The 26,901-nt window shown below is 35.4% G+C and overlaps 1 protein-coding gene across 1 annotated transcript in view; it reads right to left on the bottom strand.

Moving 5' to 3' along the window:
- MTA3 (metastasis associated 1 family member 3) overlaps positions 1–26,901 on the bottom strand; it is a 130,530-nt gene that overhangs the window by 61,392 nt on the left and 42,237 nt on the right. Inside the window, exons 7-9 of the mRNA XM_083858405.1 lie at positions 16,865–16,967; positions 7,334–7,433; positions 2,350–2,538 (exon numbers count right to left, since the gene is read on the bottom strand). Of these exons, the coding sequence (XP_083714531.1) occupies positions 2,350–2,538; positions 7,334–7,433; positions 16,865–16,967 (392 nt within the window). The remainder of the gene's footprint in view (positions 1–2,349; positions 2,539–7,333; positions 7,434–16,864; positions 16,968–26,901) is intronic.

Raw genomic sequence — 26,901 nt, 5'->3', positions numbered from 1 at the left:
CTTCTTTACCCTTGCTCTTACAACACATATAAGAATACTTAGATACTTATCAATAAGTGAACTTATCAATGGCTCACCCCTGCAGAGAGGGATGATAACAGAAGTATTATCATGGAAAATCACTGCTTACGTGCTACATATTTATACCTACTTCACCTTGCAGAAACTTTTCACATATCTTCGATCTAAATCTCCAGGGACTATTTTAGATGATTACTTAAAAAGCAAATGTGTGTTTTCAAATCCCTGCACTTTTAGAATGCTACATAGGAAGTGAGAACACATAAATTTTACACTAGAGAAATTAAGATATCCCAAGACTACATAATGACTAACATAATTGAAAGATTTCAAATTACATAGAATTAAATAAAGACTGTGCACTGTTCTTAGTACCATATAAATTGAGATATAAAATAGATGTTCTTCTAAAGATGTTTTTAAAATGACACTTTTCCAAAGATTTTTTTAAAAAGCGACTAAGAATAGATAATATTCCTGTTCTAACTAAATGAAGCTAGAATTCATTAGTGCCCCACATTCATTTGTGCTGCACTCTGACTCATGGTTAAGGTGCCCTCAGTAGGCTGTGCACTGCTATCACCAGATCTGTGTGTGTCTCCTGCTTTGGGAGGAGACCAGGGGAAAATAGCTGCATTTGGGGAAGAAAGATTTAGTGAAATAGGGAGGGTATCAGGACAAAATTTTACCAGGGTATCCAAGATAAAATTTGAAGACTGTAAACAGCCTCTAGTAAAGTCATTCAAATATCCAGCATTTGAATATTACACATACAGAAGCAATTCTTGCAACACGTTACTACACTGCATCACTTTAATGTAGTAGTTGGCAACACAGAAATTATACAGAAAATAAAAATTCTACATAAATACCAGAGACAAGCCTTCTGCATGCTTGCTCACAAATCGTGTTAGGACACAACTTGTAAAACAGCCAATAAAACATGTTATATGCTTAAGGCATTTTCAAAAGGTGCATATTATATATTAGGAACCATTTAACTAGAAGACATAGCTCCTGAACTGTTGTACAATTACAAATGAGAACTATTTGTCTGTATAAAAAATAACAAAGAATGTAGTTTACATTAAGTTTTCTGTTCTAAAATATCTATAAATATTCTTTTTCAATAATATTTTCTTGAACTTAAAAGGCTGTTTCAGGCATGATGCAACTTTCAACCTTACATCATGAATGCAGTGAACATTTTCTCCCTCAGGAATCTCAAAATTAAGCATACAGATATAAGACACCTATTAAAATGTCAGTTCCTTAGAAAAACAATAGCCTTCCCTTCCCACCTTCATCCAATTACCTGTTCCATTTCAAATCTGTGAAAATGAAGGAAAGACAGCTCAGCTCATTGCCAAGCCTCCTCCCACTGTCCTGCACTGTCTTGGAAGGACTTCTACATTAACCATACAGTACATTTTTCCCCCCTCACAAAGATTATTAATAAACTTCCGCAAAGAAAATGAAAAAATCTGAGCTCTCAGAGTCAAGCAGAATGAGATTAATGTGAATATGTTTCAATCAACTTCAGTCTTAAATAATGGAATTCCTTTGGCTCAAATCTTAACTTTTTCATGAAGCCCAACTTGAATATGGTACAACAGAAGAAATATCTTTCCATGAAAGAAAAAGGCTCTCCATAAAACATGGAAAAAATTTGCAACAAATTACTAGCAATTCCAGCAATCAGTGTTAGAAACCATTTAATTTCATTACTCTGCATTAGAATTAGCAAATTAAAGGTTTACTGCCCTATAGTCTGATACATCAGTACCAAAATGATTGTACTTAGAACATATTGGAAAACATTTCTTTTACTTTTCAGAACTGCCAAAACATCTAATATGTCAAAACAACTCCCTGTAGTACATTTTAAAATATACTATCTGAATACAAATTTCCTTCTGTTAACCATAGAAGGAAACTCAGCTTTCCAAAAACACCCAGGGGAATCAGGCATGTAACTGCTAATGAACTTCTCTGGAAATTGTGGAAACACTCTGCAAAGTTCCTGGACCTTTTTCAGATTCTTGTAAGATCCTTGTAAAAACCCTTTTTGGAATGTCTCAGCACGAGAGGCCCTTCCTGATATTAAACCACTGAACAGATTATCTTCTGTTACCATCTTTCCAAACAATAGCATTGAACAAGTAAGCATATTGACTTTCAGCCAGATAAAATGTATAGATATGTTAATCACATGTATCAGCTACACAGATTTCTTCCCTAGCTAAACCTTCCAAACCTACAGAAAGCAGCTATGCCCAACCATGGCAAAAAAAAGCAACAAGGAAAGGCCACTACTTTCATACTTACAAAGTCTTGTCGAATGTCATTGAAGTCCTTGCCATATTTTTCCAAGGCCTCTTCAAATAAACTAGCTTCTGATGCTGACCACTCTTCCATTTCATCTCTACACAAGACAGGCCCTCCCAGAGGCACCAGAACACTGATGGCACTGCTCAGATCATAGTTGTGTTTATGCAGTGTGTCCATTGCGTGAAACTGGCAGGGACAAGGAGAGAGTAAAGACGTGTTTAAATAGACAGTAGTCCATCTCAGTTAATGTAAATTCAATATATGACTCTCCATAAACAAACCAAGGAGCCTCAATTAATGCTAAATTTAGAATCTATCTTGATACCATAGTTTTCTGCTGCAGAATATGAGAAAAATAAATGGCTTATTACTTAACCTGGGAAAGGAAATACCTTGACAAAATTTTTACCATATTTAAATGACATTAGTTTATTAGTTCCTGCAAATTACTAGAAAACATTTCTAAAGAATCTCTCGTTGGTAGAAATTGGTTCCAAGAAACCCAATAAAGACAGTGGCATATATTGACTGTGGGGCCATTTTCAATTAACAGAAGCTCTAAATAGTAACTAAACAGCTGCTCAGACATCTCTGAGCTCAATATTCTCATTGCTGGCAAAGGAAGACATTTATTGTTTTCGTTATCATCATACTGAAAGAGCAGCAAGATTTTTGTCCTTTGCTAAACACTGTTGTCACAGACCAGTAAATAAGGTTTCTTTGGTTGACTTTCTTTCTGTTATAAAAGGGAAAACAGAAAAACAAATTAGAACAATCTTCCCACTGTAGGTAACGTGGAATGCTCCCATTGCTACGCTATGATAGGGAATATGAAAAGTAAACAATTCCACCTGTCAGGAAAATGAGCAGCACACAAGAAGCATTTCTGACTCAGTGTCCCAAAAGACCCCACCAGCACAACCCAACTGGCTGTGCTGAAGGAGGTATCAGAGCGATGAGTGGGATAATATTTGTGACCCTGTATCAGTCTCCTTCCAATGTGTCCCACAGCAGTGCTGAGCTCCAAGTGTAGCGTGCAAACTCTCACAAGGCCACAAACTCAGCTACAAGAAAACCTTGCAAGGAAGGAACAACTCCTGCATTATGTGTCAGCAATTCCAGCTGAGCTTCTGCATACAAATATACTGCAAATAATGGTTTTTCCTGATCTTTTGCCATCTTCTATCAATGTCTATTGTCTTTCTCCAGTGTTTACATAAGTCTTTGAGTGCTATCAAGCACAAGACTCTGAAACTCTTTTGTCTGCAAGAAGCAATGTCACTGTTATCCTGCAATATATCATTTTACTTATGGTTCAATCAAATTCACCAGTCTGGAAAAAAGTTATTGTTAAAGTCAAGTATTCTAATATGAAAGTATGTAACATAATGTCTAAAATCCATCAGCTTCATATTAGGCAATGTACATTGAAATCACTGCTTTACTGTTTACCATTCAGGCACTGAGTAAACCAGGTCTAAAGATTGAACCCTTACAGTAGATGTATTACTGGGGTTTAAATCTTTGTTTAAATTGCAGCCCTCATAGAAAAGTAGTATGCACAGAGCATCTTCCAAGGAGCTGCTGAATCCAGATCCATTCACTGACACCAGTTTTCATAAAAATTATGACAGAAGTTAATAAATTGGAATCCTGCTCTTGCTTTATGTTCATTTTTCATAATAAACATTTGACTCCATAAAAATTTGTTGATACTACTAAAGAAAAGACTCATACTGAACTGTTTGGATAAGTGCTGTATTTGCTGAGCTGCCGTGTGACAGAAGATCACTGACAAGTTCTTTGATAACAACTTTGCCTTCTACAGCTCTGTCAGCCCTCACCTGTATCAAATTTTCACACTGCAGTCTAAATTGTGGTAGCAAAAGCAAAAGAAGCCTGAAGCAATTCATAGAGGCTGAAATAAAATATCCTGGAATACCATTTTATCTGTTTTACCCTAAGAAGCAGGAGACTGGGAGACCTGGCATTGCCTCTCCCAAACAGGAGCCTGAAGGACAGAGAAAGAACTCCCCTTTCTTAAGAGCTCTTGCCCAGACCACGCTGTCCAGCACAGGCAAGGGAGCCCATCAGAAGAAAAGTGTTAGCCATGCAGGTAAGAGGCAACTTCAAGTCCAAATATAAGCAGGTAGAGGAAGGAACTTTCCACCACAAGCTAAAGAAGGGCTGCATGGAGCTGGAAGAACGGGCATGAGAGGGCATCCTGCAACCAGCTACACAACACAGCTCCCCAACCACCTGCAATTCCAGACTGAACTGCCCCCAACAAAGCACTCAAACTGGAAACTGAGTGTGGATTCTCCAATTCAATAATATTTTAAGTCTGTTTACCTTAGGAGCCACATATACCGAAGTTTAATAAAAATCATTAAAAAGACACCACTCAAAATTCAAAGGAAAAGACTGCTCATACCTTCCATTTTGAAGAGACATCCAATATCAGATTTAGATCCCAACAGTAAGGTCATATAAGCGCTTCTGAACAAACCCACCACAAGAAGCAAGTGATGCCATCAGCCTGCTTTGCTTTAAATGGCTCTAATGGTCAGTATATGCACTATGAAATATTTAGAAATCTAAAACAGAAGGTCTTCCCAGACTCTTCCTAGAGATCAATTTTCATTATAAAATAAAGCACTGCCTTTAAGAAGGCCAGAAATGCAAGTTTTAGTTGCTTGTCCACAAGTCTTTACTACTGTAAGAGAAGCACATTCTTTATCATCTAAGAAGGTAAACACACACTGTTTCTTGTCTTCAGAAGGGTTTTCTAAAAGCAGGGGGTTTCCTATCTTGTCTCATTACCTTCCCTATGTTTTCAAAATAAAGGAGCCTGAAAGCAGCCTCCAGTTGTTATTCATCTGCAAGAAATATGTACATCAACCCTGAATTTATCTATGTTCATAATCTAGGCTTTTTTAAAAAAATATCGGTCTGTTTGCGGTTCTCTCTGATTAAAACTAATTAGGATTAGAACTTAATTAGGAATACTGGAAAGCCACAGGTGTGGTGCACAGAAATCCCATTAATAGCACCTCAGGTGCAAGGGTTATCTGCCTTGCATTAAGAAGATAGATGGTATCATTTTCTTAGTGTTATGCACCCATATCCAAAGTATAAATGAGATACACCACAAGTTCTGCAAACATCTCTACTAACTTTAACTGCTGCTGAAAATATGCTCCCAATTAACATAGAAATGTCTGAAAAAGTAACTACTATAATGACAAATGTGTCTTTTCTTAACTTAGAAGGAAGTACGTTGCCAAAAAGCAAAAAAGTAGGGTTTTAAAAAGCTGAGGGGGTAGGAAAATGAGAAGAGACAGACACAATAATTAAGCCTAGGGTGGCTCCTCTGATGCCTCATTATAAGATATGCCTTTCATTAAGTGTAATGGAACTTAATGGATCATTTGCAATGGAGAAACATTAACATGGCACTCAAACAAAGTATCCCTTTATTAGCAGCACTGCACATGTATTTTCAAATGAGAAATTGCCATAAGGATAAATCCACACTTTTTAATCACTGAATACAGAATGCAAATAAAGAAGGGAGATGCAATTTGTGAAATTTATTAGAAATTCTTAATCCAACAAAATATTAATAAAATTAAATATGTTAAAAAACTACTTTGATGAACAAAATTAAGTATTTAATGTGAACTGAACTGTTTTTGTAAAAGTCATATTAGCAACTGTGAAAGAGAAAATTCATTTTGGGTATTAATGGAAACATTACATTTTGCCCCTGCCTTTACAATACTATCATAGTCCAGACTAAATCAGTTTCCTGTTCAATAGCCTTTGAGTATACTGCAAAAGGTAATAAATTGTTTTGTCATCATAATAAAAAAATTATTTTATCTGGAATACAAGAATTGTCCCACCGAATCAGACGAATCACCTATCTAACTAAGCACTGTGTCTCTTACAGTAGCACCAAGGAATATTAGCTAAAATATGCAGGTAAGTCTAATTACAGGAGGTCAATCCCACTTAATTGACCAGCATCTAAAAAGCTTCAGAATGAGGACATCTGGAAGGTACACTTTCCCTATTCTCCTCAGTACTAATTTGTGGTCTATATGGCTACATAATTTTTCAAACCTTTTTTTAACCTGCTGGTACTGCCCATTCCAACGAAGTTTTGGGCAACTGAATACTAGGAGCTCTCTATTCACTTTATAAGGCTGTGCCTTAACTACTTTGAACAAATTGGTTAGTTTTAGTGAGTTTCCTCTAATTCTAATACTCCAGTATCTGGTAAATAATGGTCTTCTTTAGCCTAAACAAGGGGATAGTGTTTAGGTACAAAAATACCTAAAGTATTAAACAGTTGTTGTGTTTGGAAGTCTAAGTCAAACTTGACTCTCTAAAACAGTAATACTTTTGGTCTCACATAGTGTTACATGCATACTTTATTAACTGTAGCACAGCTTCTCAGCTGGTATGATTAAACCTGTAATCAATATAGCTTTCACTTTCTCTGAAAGATGCAGGTGCTTACATTAACAGTGAAAAACATACTAAGGAAACATAGTAGGAATATGCTAATTAAAATGTTCTTTAAAAATATGCTTACGAAGTCAGATTACTTATCCTTTAGAAAATATGATGACATGTACATCCAGTAAGTACAAACTATTATCCACACAATTTTCAATCAGCTTTATTACCACATGCTTTAGTGACACTGCCCCGAATGAATCCCTATACAATGTGCATTCTCCATTCTACTGTGAGTGATCCACAACTAAAGCCAAGTGTTGCACAGTGTGATTACAAGGGCAGCACTGAGAAACTTAGAGAAAGCACACAGGATTTTCTAACACACACACAACACACACTCCTTGCATGCGGGTATCTAAAGGACAATGGGCGGAAAATGGGGCCTTTGGAGTACCAGATAGTGTTGAATTCATGGATATAGAAGTAGTAGGATGTTTAAGAAGGCACCTACCAGTGTGATGTCTCGGGAAGCAGCAGCTGCACTCATGTGTAAACTGGGTTGCCTGACAGAACTACTGCAGTCCAAGGCTCGAGCAAACGTGCCAACCGCACTGCAACAGAGGAACAGGAGCCACAGTAAATACACAGGAAGATGTCATCTCTTCTATCAGACTGGGTCATATCCATAAAAGTGCCCTTTTACACACAGAAGTCACATGCTGGTACTGCTAAGATTTCAGATCTTTGCTAACAAAGAACAACTTGATAAAGACAAATCACTAAACACAGCAGCAAAAACTCTGACCTTCTGCCCCCAAAAGTAATGACACACATAAAAGAACAGCAGCTCAGAAACAAAAGATACTCAGAGAATTCTCATGTACCAACCTCTTAATGTATGGATTTCAAAATTAATTATGAAATCAAAGGTTCTCCACAGTTTGGGATTTACAATCAGGACTATTATTTCTAAAATTACAATGATATAATAGTGCTTAAAAATTACAGTTCTAATGAAAAAGGAGGTTTGCCATGTCCCCATGAGGAAATTAAAAACATTTTATTCGCTTCAGTAGTATGTGTCTACGACTTCCATCAGTGAGCCAAAAAAGCACATTAGCTTAGTCTAAGGTACCCCCAAAATCCTGGTGTTGTCACAGGTTTTAAGCAATAATGAAATAAATGGCTGTCTCAGCCTACTTAATTAAAGCAGTCTGTTATTGAAATGGACATACTTTTTCCAAAATTTTACTTTCTTTTCCACTTTTGTTGATGAATTGTACATGGCATCTATTATACTTAGGCTGTTTTAAACAGTAAAAATTTCTTGGAGAGCATAAAACATTTCTTGGAAGTACATCTATGTATCATGCACAGTGAAGGAAAAGGTACACAGAGAATTTGACTGGGCCCAGCATATCATACAGGAAATGAGCAAAGATGCAGTGACACAAAAGATTGTTATCAATAAAGAGATTAGAAGTTTCTCCAGTGCCTGGAGCTCTTGAGGTGTGTTGTGTCACACTGCTATCAGAAAAAACTCATTTGATGCTGTTATGACATAAGCCCATCTAAATTCAAAGACCCACTTACATAACAGATGTAATGCAGTGCAATCCTCTGGCTTAGGGACTCAAGCCTCACTCAGCAATTACACCCCACACAACTTACAAGTGCAGAATTATACCAATGGTGAATGAATGTCACTGACAGATTGCTGTATGCTATAAATTTGATATTCAACAGTAAAATAATGTGCACCAAGACTTAAACTTGCTGAAGTTATAAATGATCATGGAGAAACTGATAATAAAGTATGTTACTGCAATTTTATCTTGAATCTCAAAAAATTTATTACTGAATGCATGTTTCAGTACTTGCTGCCACAGTCTTACAAGTGAAGATTCTACAGCGGTGATTCAGACTCCTGGTATTAACTGCTTTAGATTTCTAAAGGCTGTGGAATAAATAAGTAATCTTCAAATGTTTTTCCACAACCTTTGCTCCCTCTTTGTGGAGATGGCAAATATGAGATGAGAACACACACACACATTCTATTTTCTTTTTTTTTTCCTTAATTAAAGCTTGGCAGTACATAAAACAGTATTTGTCCACAAATCATTTCCAAGAATAAGGCTTTATTATGAACATATTTCTTGATATCTGTCAACCCCTTTCAGCATGTTGGCCTTGACAAGGGTTGTAACTAAGCAGTCTTTCCTGTGATCCTTCTGTCCCTACTGCTCAAAGCTGTGAATGTGGCACGACTGCATTTCTCTTCTACAGCTACCTGCTAGCTTCTTATCTTCCTTTTGCATAATTAAAATTATTTCCTTTATACCCCATTTCTAAACTAAAGTCTGAGTATGCTATGAACACTACAAAGAATGTTCTCGCAGTCAGTCTCTGGCAGATCAAACTTTGGAGACTGACTTCAGAGCCCAAGAGTATTTTGTTGCTCAGAATGCAAAGTCAAAGTTAAGAACTAATATAAAGCTAGGTTTCTTCTGAATAAGTGATAGAGAGGTAAGAGTTGATGCACCAGTGGACATTGCTTCCAGAGCTGTACTGAGTAGGGGAAGATTGCAATCATCAGAAGAATGCTGTGTGGCAGTTCAGAGTATGTGAGTGCAAAACAAATTAATAATAAATAAAACACATAAAGACAAAAGAAAATAATGAAAACAATAGAATAAAAGATTATAATTAAAAAAGCATCAAACATAATGGAACAAATATGATAACAACAATAAGAACCAAACAAATAAATAATACATAACAAAATGCAGGCAGTGTAACATTTGGGGTGTCAGTGGGTACCCTGGGGATGGTATGGGACACAAACTGAGGGGTCTGGAGGTGTGAGGTGTGTGCAAATCCGTGGCTCTCTTGAAATCAAACTAACTTCCAGTTCTCCTTTCCATAGAATTTTGTAAATAACAGTGAATTTCCAAATAAGTGTAGAAATTCTAGAGCATTTGGTTGTTACAAATAGTAACTGGGTTCAAAACCAAATAGTGATATACAGTGCTCTGTATAATCTAGCTATGCAATTCAGATCCAAATTCAATATTAATTTTAGAAATCACTAAAATGGCTTAATTTTCATGTTCTTCAATTAAAAATAGAGATATGAGGCACTTCTTGATGGAAAGGTCAAATACTAACTTTGTCATTTTTCCTTGCATGAGTTTTTTCTAATTCCACCATTAAAGAATTGTTTTAGAAAAGGAATAAAATAAATAACTAAACAATGTCATTTCCAGAAGACACAGTATTGTCTTCACCTATCACAAAATAAAACTCAGTATTAAACCAACACAAGTTAAACAGTCATATGCTAACCACTTATTTTTCTTAACAAACTTTCCATATGCATGTTTTAATATTATTGTTAAGCTTGTAGAATTCAAAGAATAATTGCAAATAGTTAACTGAAATTACATTTAATTCAATTATAACAATAATAAACTGACAACCCAAAAAACTGTGCTCAGCAAGCTACTTATGAATTATTCAACATGCAATTAAAATACTTACACTTCAAACAGAAACCAACACTCCCCACATTTTCCAAAATAAGCTAATGCCAAAAGTCACACAGGCAGTGAATTACATAGGTGGTAGGGAGATGGACAAAACAAACAATTGGCATTATCAGCAGGGGGATCATTCTCAGCACAGCCTGCATAAGCAAGCAGCTCTAAGAGCTTTAAGGGTTAGACCAAATGATCCAGTGTTACCTTAATTAGGTTTTCCTTGGTTTAATTATCTTAAAGAGCAGAACCAAGAAGGTTCTCTCAAAGATTTATAACAGATTGCAGCTGACAACCATACAAACAAAACAAATGGATACAGTCCAGTGCCAGGATCTAAGATTATGGATTAAATCCACAAATTTAGCAAAACTCAACAAGGTCTATGTCAAAAAAACATGAGAGATTGCTGCAGTTGCTATGCCTGTGTACCCTGCATTTAGGCGAAATTTTAGATTAGATTTTGAACACCAAAAATACATTGCTTCAAATTTCTTACAGCTCAAGTCTAAGACATTAAAGGAAATAACTGTTCAAATTTTTGCATAAGATTAATATTAGCGGTAGCCAAAGAAATCAAGAAGCAGCAAACACAAGAGACTGTCCTAACAAGCTTCCAAAGATTTGGTGGCTTGTCAGTAACTAGTTCTGAAAAGGGCTGTTATTTACCAAAGAAAAGCTGCAAGCACTGCAATTATACATCTGGATAAAAATAGCCTCTGCTTCTCCCAGTAGCAACAGCAGTCCAGCATCAAATCAAATCCAGAAAGTTCTGGATGCAGGCAAGTACCTCTCAATTTTCTTCTACCTTGTTTCTTGAACGACCAGATGAGACATACATCCTTCTCAATCTGAGGATATTTATTTCAAAACTGTTCACTTTTTTTTTTTACACTGTTTGTCTGTTTCAGTGATGCCAGACAAATAGTGGGTATACTCTGGACAAAGCTGTTGGAAGTGAACCACATCTGTACACACACGAACCTGCAAATCTAGAATTCTCCACAGATACTTGCAAACTGATGAGTGAGACCTATGCCTCACCTCTGAGCTAATATTTTTGAGGAAAACAGTTAAGTAAACTTTGGTGGCTTTCTACATATTAGGAAAGGAAATCTTTTGTTTTCCTTCTTTTTACTCCAATGTTCCTCTTCACACTGAATTGTAAACAGTCCTTAAAGATGACCTCTTAGACTGCTCTGAACTTAAAAACCAGCAAATTAATATCTGATTGCTCTTTAGGAAAATATCATGATACTTAAAATATTGAAAGAAAAAACAAAAATCTTCAGTGAAGACACATACAAGCAACAAAACATTAATTCAAATCTGAAAATACACATGAGATTTTTACTACTTGGTTTTGCAAAATCTGACCTGCGGAATATATTCAAAGTAAAATCATGCTGTTACAAAAGACTTTTTTTTTTTTTTTTTTTTTTTGGGCATTTCTAAGCAACTGCCAGTACAGTGCTATACTTCATTATTATTACTTCAGGTATTTACAGCACAAAAGGAGATTGCATGATAAACATGAAAAGTCATCTGCCACTGCTCTTTTGCTGAAAGACTCTCAAAGTTAAGAGTAAGCGTGGCACGATATATAAATGTATGCTACAAGCAACCTTCACTTTCATTGCTATATGAATAGAAATGAAACATATGTGAAATCTTTCTTATTCAACAGAAATAGAATCTGATAGATAAAAGTAGTTTAATTCACAGGATGTTATTTAAGGCATCATCTGTATGCCATCCTGCAATTTCACAGTCATAGAGGAGGAGATGTACAGCCCCTTAAAAGCAGGTCCATGAAAACTCTGCTACAGAAATTTATTCTTTATACTGCAATAGATCACAGTTCGTTAAAAAAAAAAATACAGCTTCAAGTCTGAATTAGTTCTTTTTAAATGAATTTGAGTCAAGAAGTACAGTAATACAAAATGCACAAAGGAATAAAGATACACTAGCCAGGTATGACAGACAGGCAGAAACATAGAAATTTTGATATGCCTGGTAAACTTGATGTGAACATATTTTTCCTTTTTACTGCCAAACCATCTGCCTACCATTACATGCTGTAATTCACCTTGCTAGCAAACATCCAGCTTTGTGAGCGCAGTATTGGCATCAAGATTTTTTTACCATTCTTGCTGCATAATTTTATGTTGCAATTCTGCCATTAAATTTAATTATCTCTTTAATGAACTTCAATTTCTTTTACTTCTCAACACCTCCAGAGAATCCAGAAGCATTGTAATACTGAAGATTGCAAACCGATGTCTTTTATGTATTTATTTTCTTTTATGAGCTTTGGGAATCTGGTCTACAGCCATGGACTACAATGAATTATTTCACAAGAACTGAGCATTACTTTTTGATCACACCTAAAGGTTTTTATTCATGGTTCTCAGTTAATGAGTGCATTATTTTCTTCTGTATAATGAAAGATACCTTGTGCCAGATGAAACTGCATTGTGTTCCCTGTCCCACTGTAATATAAATTAATGTAACAATCATAGAACATCTCCAAATACACCAACATACTGTGAACACTTATAACATAGTAACCAACAGAAAATCAATATAATCACTGTCCTAGAGCAAATGGAAAAGTGGGAACAACACAGGAAGGATCAAGTTCTAATTTAACATGACTAGCAAGTAATTTTCCATTCTTCTATGATTTTACATCAAAAACTAAGCAGGCATTCAAATGAAGAGAAATATGTCAGATAGAGGTAATGCCATTTTAATGTCATAGAAATCAAAGTACAAAATTTTAAGGTAGAGATGCAATGCTTCAAGGCTATTTTAATTAGATTTCAAAACTCTGGTTTAGTTGGAAATAAGCTGGGACCACAAATGTCTGTAAAACAGCTTCATTTAGAAATAGATTCCTTCCAGAAGACTGTGTTGGTAATGTAGTTAGATGAAGCAGAATAAAAGAACTGCGTTCGTAATGGTTTCACTGAATCATAAAGCACATAAATGGAGCTAGAATGTACCTAAAATGTATCATGCAATGAATTATAGCCCAAATTAGAAAATGGAAAAAAAACTTTAAAAAAAAAAATTAAAAAAGGTCATTTCTTCAGTTCTCAGCATCTGTCCAGACCAGAGCCCACACCTCCTACTGCATTTGAGACTGGGCAGGATAATTTTTGACTCTGAAAAGCCAAAAAAAAAACAGGACTATTATGTTATACAGACAATAGAGACACTTTTATTTCCAAACACTGTGCAACCTGGGACAGAATTAGAAAAGAACATAAGATCTGACAATGAAATGAAGTACTCCTTGATATTAGAAACTATAAGAGACTGATGACTGGAGGAAACAGGGTGTATCTAAATCAATTCAAATTAGGAATGCTGTCCCCAGCATTTTTATCTACTGCATTTTAACCAACAAAAAGTATCTCACAGCATACTGACTTCCTGTTAGAAGTTACACACACTCTCAGATATTTAGTCCACAGGATCTGATTAGAGTTATGACTAAAAATAAATCTGCTCAGAATGTGCAGTGTGGACACTAGGTCTTCAGCACCAAACGTTTCAATTCTACAAATCCATTGCTAGCATAGTGAACGATTTGCTAATTTGGGCAGATGTCAATGACTGCTGCAGCTTCTCAAACTCCTGGCCTTTGAAGCTGGCAGACACAGAAGAAACATGGCCAATGTATAGGACAGAAGGAAAACTGGTTGATGCAGTGGTATCTTATTTGAATGCAGTAGAAAATGCTGTTGGACTTTTCATTGTCACAACACAAACATCATTCAAAAGACAACTCAAACCCAAAATTCATTAGTCTGAGGCCTCAAGCTTCTCCTAACAGATGCTTTTGCTAGCTTAAGCAAGAGTCCTAATCCAAATTATGCTTCAGTAGCAGGAATAAGGTACTTTCAAGATTTGTGTGTCAGGCAGGACTATTTGGGGAGGCCAAGTTTATGGATCCTTCCACTTCTTTCCAATTTTTTTTTGGCATTTTTACCTCTAATTTCTGCACAGGATAGGTATATTCTACCATTCTACCCAGGAGATTATTGAATAGTAAGGCTTAGTGAGAGGCCCAGACTGACCAGGCAAATCTAAGAAAAAGGCCTCTTGTTCTTGAGACAGTAAAAAAATCTTGTAAGACTGGGAAAGCTACATGTCCAAGGTAAAAACATAAATATACTTGTAAATGGGCAACACAAATAAAAAGAGTATTTAAACACCTTCTAAAAAACCAACAAAGCTGCCTGTGTGATTGAAAAAGCTAAAGCATTTAAGGACAAAAGCAACTCTTCTTTCAGCCTGATCAGACTGAAAAAAAATGAGAAGAAATACTCAATTTCTTTGACACAGCATCACTTGAAAGGATCACTTGAAAATGCTTTTAAAGTGTCAAACACAATAGCATACACATACTTAACAAAAATCACACACCTGGAAAGGTATTTAAGAAAAAATTATTCTTGTCATATTTTCAAATTTGCAGAACTAAACATAACCAGAGAAAAGATCATTGCAACTGGAAATCCAGCAGGCACAGCCAATGCCTAGTGAACCACAGCTAAGCTGCAGCAGAGCTGTCTGTAGGCACTGCTCACCACATCATAATACCAGCTCTCCACTGTTGCTCAAGCAGCTTTTAATGGTCCTGTATAATGCGCCAGTATAAATCCTGTAACCACACAACACACTGAATTGAATGCTGCCACCAAATAACCACAGAACTATTTTTCCAGAAATCAAAAAATCTGTCTCAGAAGCCACTTAGTGCATCCTGTGAATCCAAGTATGTAGGACCCTGGAAACCATTTCTGTCAGCTGAAAAGTGACTTCAGAAGATGAATGGAGTTCTGTGCAAGAACATCCACAAAGCTGCACCTGAGTAATACCTGATTACCGGTGGCCATCCAAGCACCACAAGACCTTGGATAGTTACAATTAATCAGCCTTGACCCACTATAACAGAAACCATCTTTAAAGAAATGTATCAACTTAAAAAAAAAAAGTAGTCTTGGCCAGGGCACAGCATTGCAAAGGATGTCTTAAATAACAAGAGGAGATAAGCATATTCTTCTGTATGGATTTAATTATTCTCTGTTACTTCCCAGCAGGCTGCTTACTACTACACTCCTCTGGGAACATTCTTGGCTCCTCAGAATACTACTTCAGCTACCCAGAGTGGCTGAGAAAGAGCGAGTAGAGGAATTTTAAAGTAATGCATGAACTCTTACAAAATTCACAGTCTTCATGCAGATGTTCCTTTAGGGCACACCATAATAACCTGGTCATACACCTCCAGGTGTTTTACTGCTGGTGAAAAGTAGTTCAAATTCCTGATTTCTATGGAACATCTACCAGATCCTGTGACTTTCTGAACACGTGTTAATCCCTAAATCCCTCAGTCTTGCTTGAAAATTCAACAAGGACAGGTAAAAAACACCAAACTAAAACAAAACAAAAAGTTTTAGTACTTTATAGAAAGGAAACAGTATTACAAGTGGGAGAGTAAGGAAAAAAATACAACTGGATCAGCACCTGAACTGTAAATGAGTAAATCACCATCCCATAGCTCCATACACATAAGGTGGAAAATATAGGGCAACTTTTTTTTCTTTTTTCCTTCCTGAAATGCTTTTTTCAAAAGGAAGAAAGACAAAAAACCCAAAAACTAGAAACCATGTAAAAGGATTATTTGCCTAAGAAGATTTGAGATTACACTCTGCAAGGAGGTTACCGAAAATACAGGAGATGGATTTATCAAAGATAAAATCCATATGTGAACTCTGTTCTCTGTTATCATTAGAACAGTACCTTTGTAAGTATGAAAGACAAAACCTCTCATATCCTATGAATGTAGACTCATCCTTCAGTAAGAAACCTACAAATTTCTGAAGGGTTTTTTTTAAAAGTAGAGAAACAATTTCTAAAGGTATTTATTAATTCAAAGTACTTTCATGTCTTCATAAATCTGCATAATCATGGTAATTTATAAAATTGAACTGACTTGATTTTTTTTTGCTAATGAAATACATGACTTCAAAAATTTAGTTCAATATTCATCCAAAATAATTGCACTGTATATTATTCAGCTTACATGCATACGTGGCAACTTCTGCACCCATTTCATTTCTTTATTTCTATTCTTAACTTCTATTTTATGCTGTGAAATTCCAAGTACTGTAAAACACGAGACTGAATTATTACTTACACTGAAATCACTTACTCTGAGGAGAAAGCAAAAGAACATCTACATTCAAAGTATCAAATTCTACTATAACCTGATATAGAGGGAGTTTAGCAATATTCCAAGAGTCACTTTCTTTTTCTTTTGCCTGTATTCGTAGCTTCAATAAGTATACAAAGGTCTGATTTTCTCTTTTAGCTAACTGTGAGAAAGAGAAGGGCTCACAAAATGGCAAACAGGACAAGTAACACAATATAGGGGAATAAACAGTCAGTCGAAAAAGGAAAATGATTTTTTTATGAGAGGATTTTAATCTTACCGTGCTACAACTAAAAACTGGTCAATCTGACGGTCAGTAAGGGGGCTATCTGGATCCCATACTTTTACTTCCAGCTTTGCCTGTTCTCTGTCATCTAATTCTCCTGTCAAAAGGTAGATGGGACAAAACACTTATTACTCACAATGTATTCCTCTATGTAGTTCTTGCACTATGTTTAAAAGACACATTGTATATTTTTAAACATGTACACATACACACACACGGAGCACTTAACAATCATCAGCAGTTTTCCAGTTAAATTCCATAATGCAGCATCATCAAAATAAATACCTTCCCTTAACATCAGCATTTCAATTTAAGGAGACATTCTTAGAAGGTGTAATATCAATGAACCATAATAAAATGTTATTATAAAGTTGAAACCATAACCTAAGTAACCAAAGGCTTCTTTAAATTGCTTGTCTAGTATATCAAAGTTACTGTTTCATTTAAGCCATACTAAAATTAATTTTACACTTAACCAGCTTTAGCAATTAAATTCTATCCAATTTGTATTCTATGCCCTCAAAAAATAAATCATTATGCAAAACTTCTGTCTACTGTATTTAAGCATTTTTTACCTTTTCAGCCACTACATTATCTGTATTGTTAATATAAATCATAGTATTAAAATTGCTGTATATGTTGACTAGTTCTTTCCTCTTATAAATTAATATATAAGGCTGCACCACAACAAAGTTACTATATATTACATCATCATTTCCCAAGTCCATTTATGTGAACAGAACAATTTGTGTACGTGTACATGGCTGAAACAATGGTGGTGGTTTCCAAAATTTATTTTGCCCTATATTCATTATTACAAGAGTATGGCATTTGTACTGCATGGAAGAACAGTGAAGTGTGAATTTGGTACAAGGATTCACATTCATAAGAAAGACTTGATCTTGTCTTGCTACTACACCAATAACTTCTCCTGTAAAATAAAAAACATTTCAGAGGCTGATGGAGGAAGCACCACATATGCTACCAGCATGAGGAGATTTACCTGTGGGATGCAGACAACACATTTGTGGCCATGAGACATGACAACAGTAATCAGAATCATTGTCTTTCCCTGATGTTTTAGAATAGGAGCGTGTTTTTCCCTCAGTGGACATGTGAAAATCACTAATGTTTAGCTGGTTGCCAGGACTTGTCTGGGACTTTTACGAGCTACTACAAGAATGAAAACCTGTTGTCAGATAGAGCCATTGCACTCCCTTTGAAAATCTAGGCTGTGTAGGTACTTCTCTGATCACACAGAAAATCATTTAGTCTGTGCACTTTCTTATGACTTAATGAAAACAGCCAGTCTAAACATGCACAGTATCATCAAGACATGAAATAACCTGTATACTTAAGAGTCTGGAAGCAGACTGAAAACCAAGCACTGGCTCTTCTAAAATCACATTATATATGGTGAGTTCTCTAGCACATTGATTCTGAAAAGAAATTAAAATGTGGTATATATTTATCCCTAGCAAACATACAAGTTAGAATTGCATCATGCTGTCTGGCTAATGTTTCGGGAACAAATTTCACAGTCATATTCTCAGAAAAACATAGTAAATTACTTTCTTCCAATACACAGGCAATAAAGCATTGGCTGCCTAATGGGACTTCAGCTTCTGTTCAAGCTATTTCACATCCTGTACTGAAGACAAACTGTTAATTTCTGGCATCTTGGAAAGGATTTTAGATCTATAAAATTATTCTATTGATTGCACACCTGTCAATACATTCATTTCTTCCATCTGTGACAGACACATTGTGGGTGATGTTCTACATTTTATAAATATTCTCTGAGCACTTCATTTCAATCTGTTAATATATAGTTTTTAAATATCTTTAATGTTAGTTAATCATTTCAGGACATCACAGTCTGGAGATCAAGCATTACTCAGGTAGATTACACTTCTCACAAAGAGAAAACACCATGCAAACCCAGCACCAGTATTCAATCAAAACATGTCACTCTTCTGAACTGAGTTTGCAAAAAGAATTAAAAAATTTCAATACTACAATTCTTACTTCAATTAGAGGTAATTAAACAATTGTTACTATAAAGTGTTTTAAAACTCTTGATAAAGGTAAATCTAAAATATTGCCAAGCAGTATTTCGTAATGGCAGTAGACATAAATAGGATACAAGCAATGGAATATCTATACCAAAGCAATCTAAACACATATAATAATTGCAATATTAAATATCACTGCAACAATGGTAGACAGAGGTTTCCAGAAAATAGAAGGAGTCTGCCAAGCTGAACTTTAAAAATCTACTTAATTCTAAATTTTCTGCTCACATGGCAGGATATAATCACTTGAAGAGGGAAAGTCTAAACAGACCAAACCAGAGACAGTCAAGCAGTGCTGTAGAAACCTTAGAAAACTTAATTTCAGGAATAAGTATTTTGTTAACTTCCTTTGCCTGTGCTGAAAGCATCAGTATAGGAGGATCACATAAGATAAACAGGTCTTTCAAAATAATGATTGCCAACCCTTTGTGTTTCACTTGAGCTGTCAATCCTTAGCTGATCATGCCTGTAACCACATCCTATATGATTTTTAACATAGCAAACCATTTTAAGATGCAATTTCTCTGTTAGCACATCAACATTTATCTTCTACATTGTTGAATTTGACACCAAAGTATAAGATATTCAAACTGAACAGATGATAAAGTTGTCATAGTATTAATTCATTGTATTGCAAAACCCAGCTCACAGAGGAATGGGGGAGTTTTAATTTCACCATTTTCAGTGCATCTGAGTTCAGTTTTAAAAGTGTCACCTTCCCTTACCACCAGCAGCATACCAATTACAGCTTCTGAGAAGTGATAGGCAATTTTTTTGAATAACTGATATAACATGCCAGTATATCCAACTTATTCTAATCACTGCTTATAATTTTATTATAGCCAGTCTAATCCTGATGACTAATTTTATTGGAATTACTAGATTAGTCAGATGGTCAGAAATACATCTGGTTTGCTCTACATCAGTCATTCAATTCCTTGTTTCCCATGGTTGTCTTCTAATAAAAAGTAAGATTTTTCTTTAAAAAAAGTTTAAAAGTTTTGTGTTTCAGTTAGTCACTTTAGACAAATGAAAGCATGATGTGTCCCTCTAAAAAAATGGAAGAAAGGATTTACAAAGCAAAAGTAAACCAAATGTATTTAAGATGAGGTACAAGAAATTAAAGATCTACTTAGTCTTTTAGATTTCACTTCCTGCAGATAAATACCCCAACGATAACTAGTCCATCAGATTCAGCACAAATCCATGCTCTTCTTGTATCCAACTAAAACAAAATAGCCTTCAGTATAAACTATAAACAGCTTTTTAGAGTGAAATTATTTGAATTTAATAAATACTCTACAATACAGCAATATAATATACTATTAAGAAACTGAAATATGAATCCATGTTAGGTTTTATTTACAAACTGGTTATCAGTGAAATAATTCAAATTCAACTTTTCATGACAAACAGTTGATTAGGTATCTGATTTAAAAGACACTTCTGATATATAAAGTCTTATTCTTGTAGTTGGCACGATTTGCACTATTTTTCAAAAAATCTTTTTATTCTTCTCAAAAAGTAATTCAGCTGTCAATTAAACCCAAACATGCAAACTAAACACCTGCAGTGCTCAGTGTTCTGAATGAATCCAGCTTTCAGGATATGCAAAACAGAGGTGCCAGCTGCTGGATCCTTAATTCCACAGGACAGAAAATCTCTAGCTGTGGGGTCACAGTGAGGCAGTAGATCTATCCATGGACAGAACTGGACACCAGACCAAGAGTTTCAACCACAGAGTTTTTCCTAGTAAGCAAATACATTTATTCATACAACCTCCTGAAATCAGCCAGGTGTGTCAACTCCTCAGACTCACCAGACATCTAAGCAGCTAAAGGTGAAGGCATTTGTAAAGGCTTGTGTTCTTAATGTTTAGCACATTTGTGAGACGTCAATTCATTGTCTTCACCTCTGTGCTTTAACTTTGTACTTTTGGAATAGGAATATCTCTTAGCTAACACTGCAAGGATGTGGAAGAGAGGTACTTGTTGGTTCTTTTCCTCCCCTAGATGAGTTCAGCATGCAACACAATGAAATTTCTTTCACTAAATTATGGATTTGGCAGATAAAGCATTTAGCAGGTTGTTGCCGGAACTCTTTGGGAGTATACTACCTGCAGGTAATCCTAAATGGATCTTTTGAACATAGTTTCATGCGCTGTTTGTGTGCCATCATTGTAAAAAGAGGCAACTAATCAGTGAAAACGAAGTTTCAGTTCATGAACCACATTCTCATGCTGCTATTTAGACAGTCTGCAAACATTTTCTCTAACTTGCAGAGGAGAAAAATAGAACCACATTGAATTTTCTTGTACTGTATATGAACAAAGTTCCAGACATTAAGCCTGCCTGTCTAATGTAAAATCTGAGCTTTCTCCTTGGAGGAAAAGCACATTATTTCCTCACTAAAACAGTCAGCATATTCATCCTGCATAAAATTCTTATTACTCTTTTTTTTATTATTTTTTTATCATTAGCAATTCTCACCAGTACATATAAAAAAAAATCAGAAGTTCAAAATTTACACATAACTCTTGAAAAAATATAATGGAGCTATGTGCAAATAACTTCTCTGATCAAAATAACATTAGAAAGACTAGATGAAAAGTGTAGGCAAAACAAAAATTATTTGTTTACTTTTCAATTTCAAAACTATCTTCTTTCTGCCTTAGCTTGCCTGACAGAGGTATATTCAGATTTCAATTATTCAGATAAGGAGTTATATGTTTACACAAATCTCATGGTAAAAATTTATGAATGTAAGACCTTTGTATAAAGACTAGAAATGAAAACCAGGTTACATACATAGACTATAAATGAAAGATATGTGATAAAGGCCTGTTACTTGTCTACAAGCTTTTAAACTGCTATTGGGCATTTTTAAAGCCAATAAAACATGCATAGTCCAATCACCACTTATCCTCTAGAGCTCGAGTTTATAAAAAACATTTAATCATTCTGCACTTGAAAAATCCCTTTCAAAGCAGAACTGCCTCCAATGACCTTAAAGATTTCTCAGTGTTCAGCTTTACAGTACTTATAATTTAATCACTGATGATCAAAAGACAAGCATTCACAAAACACTCAGAGCTTTAATTCATCATGTTCTAAATTCCTAGAAATTAACAGAATTACACTCAAGCTCAGAATAAACTGAACTTCAACCACACATTAATGACCAACTTCTACATAATTCTGCATCAAGGATAGCTGGCTTATGGAGATGCCCAGTGATGGAAGGAAGGAATAAATGAGGTTGCCTCTTTCTCAAAACCCTGCAGAACTGTTTTCAGTTTCGCTGAAATTCCTGAAATAACAACACATGAGGTAACAGAACTTTCAGGATAGCACAGTGAAAATTATTCTGAGTATAAGGAAAATAACAGTACAGTACTACATATAAATATTATTAGCATTTAAAATACTTGCTTTTGAAAAAGGGATACTACAATGCAGAGACATTGTATTTTCCAAAAAAAAAGGAAAAAAAAAACAACCAAACGAAAAACCAAACCAACAAACAAAAAACCCCACCATTAAAAAAAAAAACAAACAAATAAAAACAAACAAACAAAAACACACATCAAAACGAAATTCCGACTAAATTAACATGAAATCTATGGACCTGCAGTTTTGGGTTGTGTTGGTTTTGCAAAAAAGCCCTAATGTTAAAAATATGCAAATTCCCTGTTACTTAAGCATTCTAAGGAGAAATAAGACTTTTTGTATGAATAAATGTAAACAAAACAATTTAGAGAAGAACTTTTTGTTTAGAGTGGAATGTATTTTGACTTATTCAAATGTAAAAAACCACATCTCATCTGCATCTGCTATTTGTTTTTCATCTTCTACAGAATAAACTCAGAAGAAAAATCAGATTCGCAGACAGCAAAGAAACAGAAATCTGAACTTACACTGAGTCCTTTTAGGTGAAGTTACTGAGGTAGAAAATACCTGCAAAGTCAATTAAACACCAAGACGTTGCTGCTAGAAAAGTGACTGGGGTGCTCACAGGGATAATAAGCACATACACAGCACACAATAAATAACTGTACCCTACATAAGACTGACTACCTGACAACTCATTTAGTATTTGAACAATCTCAGCCAAGGCTCTACAGCTATTATTAGCAAAAAAATCTTTCTGACAGCAATCATGCACAACCTGCCACACCAACACAGCACAGACCATTCCTGCTGCTCTGCAACCAGAGGGCCACTTTAACCATTTCCTTCAAGTTGTAGAAAAATAGGAGGCTCATAACAAACACAACACTAATAACGAAAGCCCAAGTCTCCTCAAGGAGCTAAAGACAGCAGGGTATCATGGCTCTTTACCTACAAAGACCGAAAATTTGACTGACCTCAAGCATAAACCAAACTTGGAAAGGCAGACATGCTTTAAAAATTCAGGGCAACCAATGAAAAAGAAACTAAACAATAACAAAAAAAAAAAAACCTGCTCCAAAGATCCCCAAGAAGAACAACTCACACAACTCATCTCAACTGTTGAACAGCTTTTATAGAATCTAAATGATAAACAGCACAATTTCCAACACTTCTATTTTCTCCTGGACTGTTAACATAGAAGTTGTGAATGTTCTGAGAACTGAAGCTCAGAAACTTCCATGACCACATTTGGTCTGTTTGATCAAAATTATACATGCACTTAATACCTCAACAAATTGGACCAGAAGGCAATAAGTATTTTTAAATAACATCACTGAACACACTTCATAAAACACTATGGTTTATAATGCAAAGCTTCAAATATCTAATTGAGCTTCTGTAGAACATGTGGCCACAGCCCTGAACTATAGATTTTCCTTGCAAATGCATGATTAGGCAGAAGCAAAGTCTTTCCTGAAAACAGGCATCAAGAGGCCATTTACATGTGTTTTGTTTAATTTCTAGTAAAACTGATAAAATTCTATAAGCATGCTTTTAACTGCTCAGCATGAAAATCAATAACTCAGCTGCCTAGAAGTGAGATTGGCAAAAGTGATGTAAAGGATATTACAATCCTATTAAAATTTGACATGAACAACATTGTAAAGTGTATTTTACTGTTTGTGGTAATCAAGCATTTGACAAGTAATTGTGCAAAATTTACTGTATGAGCTTAATAACAAAAAAAGTCTTCAAATCTGACAAGGGACTACCATGTTTAAATTAGCTAACCCTCAACAAACAACTCATTTCTTTTAGAAGGTACTATAGAAAAAAAATTCACGTTAAATCTAATTCAAAAGTGCAACCAACAGAAACCCCATTTGAAAACAAAATATATTTGAGCTTATATAACCAGGAATCTTATTATTTGTTGGGATTCATCTTATCTAAATAACTGATCTATTTTAGACATACATTTTTAGCTGAGATAAATCAAGTCTCGGCAACATCTTTCTATTCTGACCATAAAGGTGAGTCTTACTGGGTTAGCACTACCACACCTGTTATGTCTGGTGTTCTATTGCAGTTTCCACAAATAGGCACTCCTAAATATGCTTGTTACATCTTTTGTTCCATGCATTCCTTCTGAAAAGTGCATTGAAACAGAAACCCACCATCTTATAGTTGAACCATAATTCTAACCAATATTTTGAAGTTTTCATTTATTTTGTTGCTGATTTACCAGATTTTCTGTCAAATATAAAAATTCAATGCATTTTACACTGAGCTTGGTGAAATCAATTTCTACAAGGTTCCTAGGCACCTAGAAACAAACCTGAGTTAGGCATAACCATCTCCTTTTGTACTTGCCCCTAAAAGTATTTTTTATTTCAGACTTTGAGCTTTGCTTTCTGCTCTCTGGATCCCATAAGGTCATCTTGAATTGACAAGAAACCTGGTTTTATACACTGACTGTGAACTCCCAAATTGCTTTATGTGGGACAAGGGAGGTAGGCAAGAGAGTAGATGCACCAGTTCCTCAACACCATCCAAAAATAACTTTATGGTTGACAGCTTTTTCCCAAAAACCTTTCTCTCAAATGCTGCTGATCCAAGAGCCTAAAGGTGCTGCTGTTGTCACCTTCTGCGGGTGCACAAGAAAAGCAACTCTTCTTTTGATCATACCTAAGCAACTGGGTTTACTCTAATTCCACTTATTTATTCTTGTAATGGCATTTTGTTTCACTCACAAAGGAAACACTAACATGGCCTCAGAATTATCAGGCCTCATGATTTTTTAAAGCCAGTTAAACACAAATGGTTAGACAGATAATACTTGTGAGACACTGAACTGAGGAAAAAAGGCAACATTTTCTGGATTTTATTTTCTAAGAATTACTTACTGTATTAATGTGTCCAGTGCATATACAGCAACTGTCAAAAAAGTGATCACTTAGCACAAATTACAGACCATATTTTCTGGAAATCAATAGGACATAAAGACACAATATTTGTTCATCCTGTCAGATATTTCTCACAGACACACATTATCTGTCTTCTGAGTATCTGGCTGCCCAATTTTTAATTGAAATATTTGAATACAGAACCTCTTAAAAATATTTCATATCAACGGTTTTAAAAAGGACTGATTATTATCATTTCACAATAGAATTAAATCATTGCAACTACATCAATACTAACAGAAATAATCCAGCACATAGACTTTTGACAAGTGAATCAGATGCTCAGCATACTCTTACAATGGAGTTGCAGTAAAAAGCACAAAAACAGTGAAGACTTTAGAAAGCACCCTTGAAGGAATTAATTCATTCTTTTTCAAAACAGAAAAAACTTTTATAAACTTTGAATAATTTCTATGTATGTCATCTAAAATTTGTAGGTTAAATTTATCCAACTGCTCCCTTTCTTCCTTTTGAGCACTCAATTAATTGAACTGCATTAATTCTAAAATAGATTGGCTTCAAAAACGAAATCAGCTGCACAGCAAGTGCTATTTCTAGGCACTCACAGGTTATTTATTTTCAGGTGTGCAAGAAGGATTCCAGCTTTTAATTTACATTTTTATTTACTAGGAGGAAAAAAAGCTCTGAACAGAACATCTTTCCTCCAGGCTGCTTCTTCCTCCATTTCAGAGCCTCTAATTCCTCCTCTGTATGTCTTAGTAGGGGGTACACCTCTTCCTCGCCCACTCCACACTCTTTGTATTGCTTTAAATGGCCAGAGTCCCCTTGGGCTTCCTTTTAAACCCAGATGCAAGAGATAAGCAGCACCGGGCTGGGAACAGGACTGCAGCTGGGAGGGGACCATTAGTATGTGACCCTAAGCATCCCTCCAGGCTATTAAAACAAGGACTTGCAAACAGTCTGGCATTGCTGGTTGGCGGCAACTCGATTAGGACTAACAGCCAGTTCTCCTTTTAAAGATAAACCTTTAAACCGAATCATTCCACATCATACTTGTCAGTGCCCTGCTGCTTGTCTTCTTCCATACACCTCTGCATGGAAACTGAAAACTCATTCCCCAAATCAAGGCTAACCCTTCCTGCATCCATCATCCCGTGTCCCTCTCTGACAGGCCTCCATTCCTTCTATTTGCTACAACATTGTCCAAATTTCAGAGGACATTAAAATGACTAAAGTCTTCTCAGATCACCAATAGTGTCAAAAGGTCTGTAAACTACTAGAGTCCAAGAATTTGACAATGTTATCTATTTAAAAAGGAAGCAAATAAGAGAAATTCATTGATGGGAGAGAAATCAAAATAATTTTCTGCATTTGTGATGACTAGGCAGAAGTGGAGAGGTTCACATGCATCATGAGAGACCTAAAAGATACACCTTAAAATGATGCATCTCTAGGAGAAGTTAGAGAACAATTATACACTACGAACAGTAGGAAGCGACTTGAGTTTGGAGAAAAGTCTCTCCAGATTTCTACAGTATCTCAGGAATAGAATGGCTACTAATCGAGCTCAAACCAAGTTGTGTTATGCCTAGGGTGTAAAGGAGGGAATGTGAGCTAAAGAAAAAATGTGGGCAGCT

This window comes from Zosterops lateralis, assembly GCF_965231275.1.
Source record: "Zosterops lateralis genome assembly, chromosome: 3".
NCBI lineage: Eukaryota > Metazoa > Chordata > Aves > Passeriformes > Zosteropidae > Zosterops > Zosterops lateralis.
This window is presented reverse-complemented; position numbering and strand designations above follow the sequence as displayed.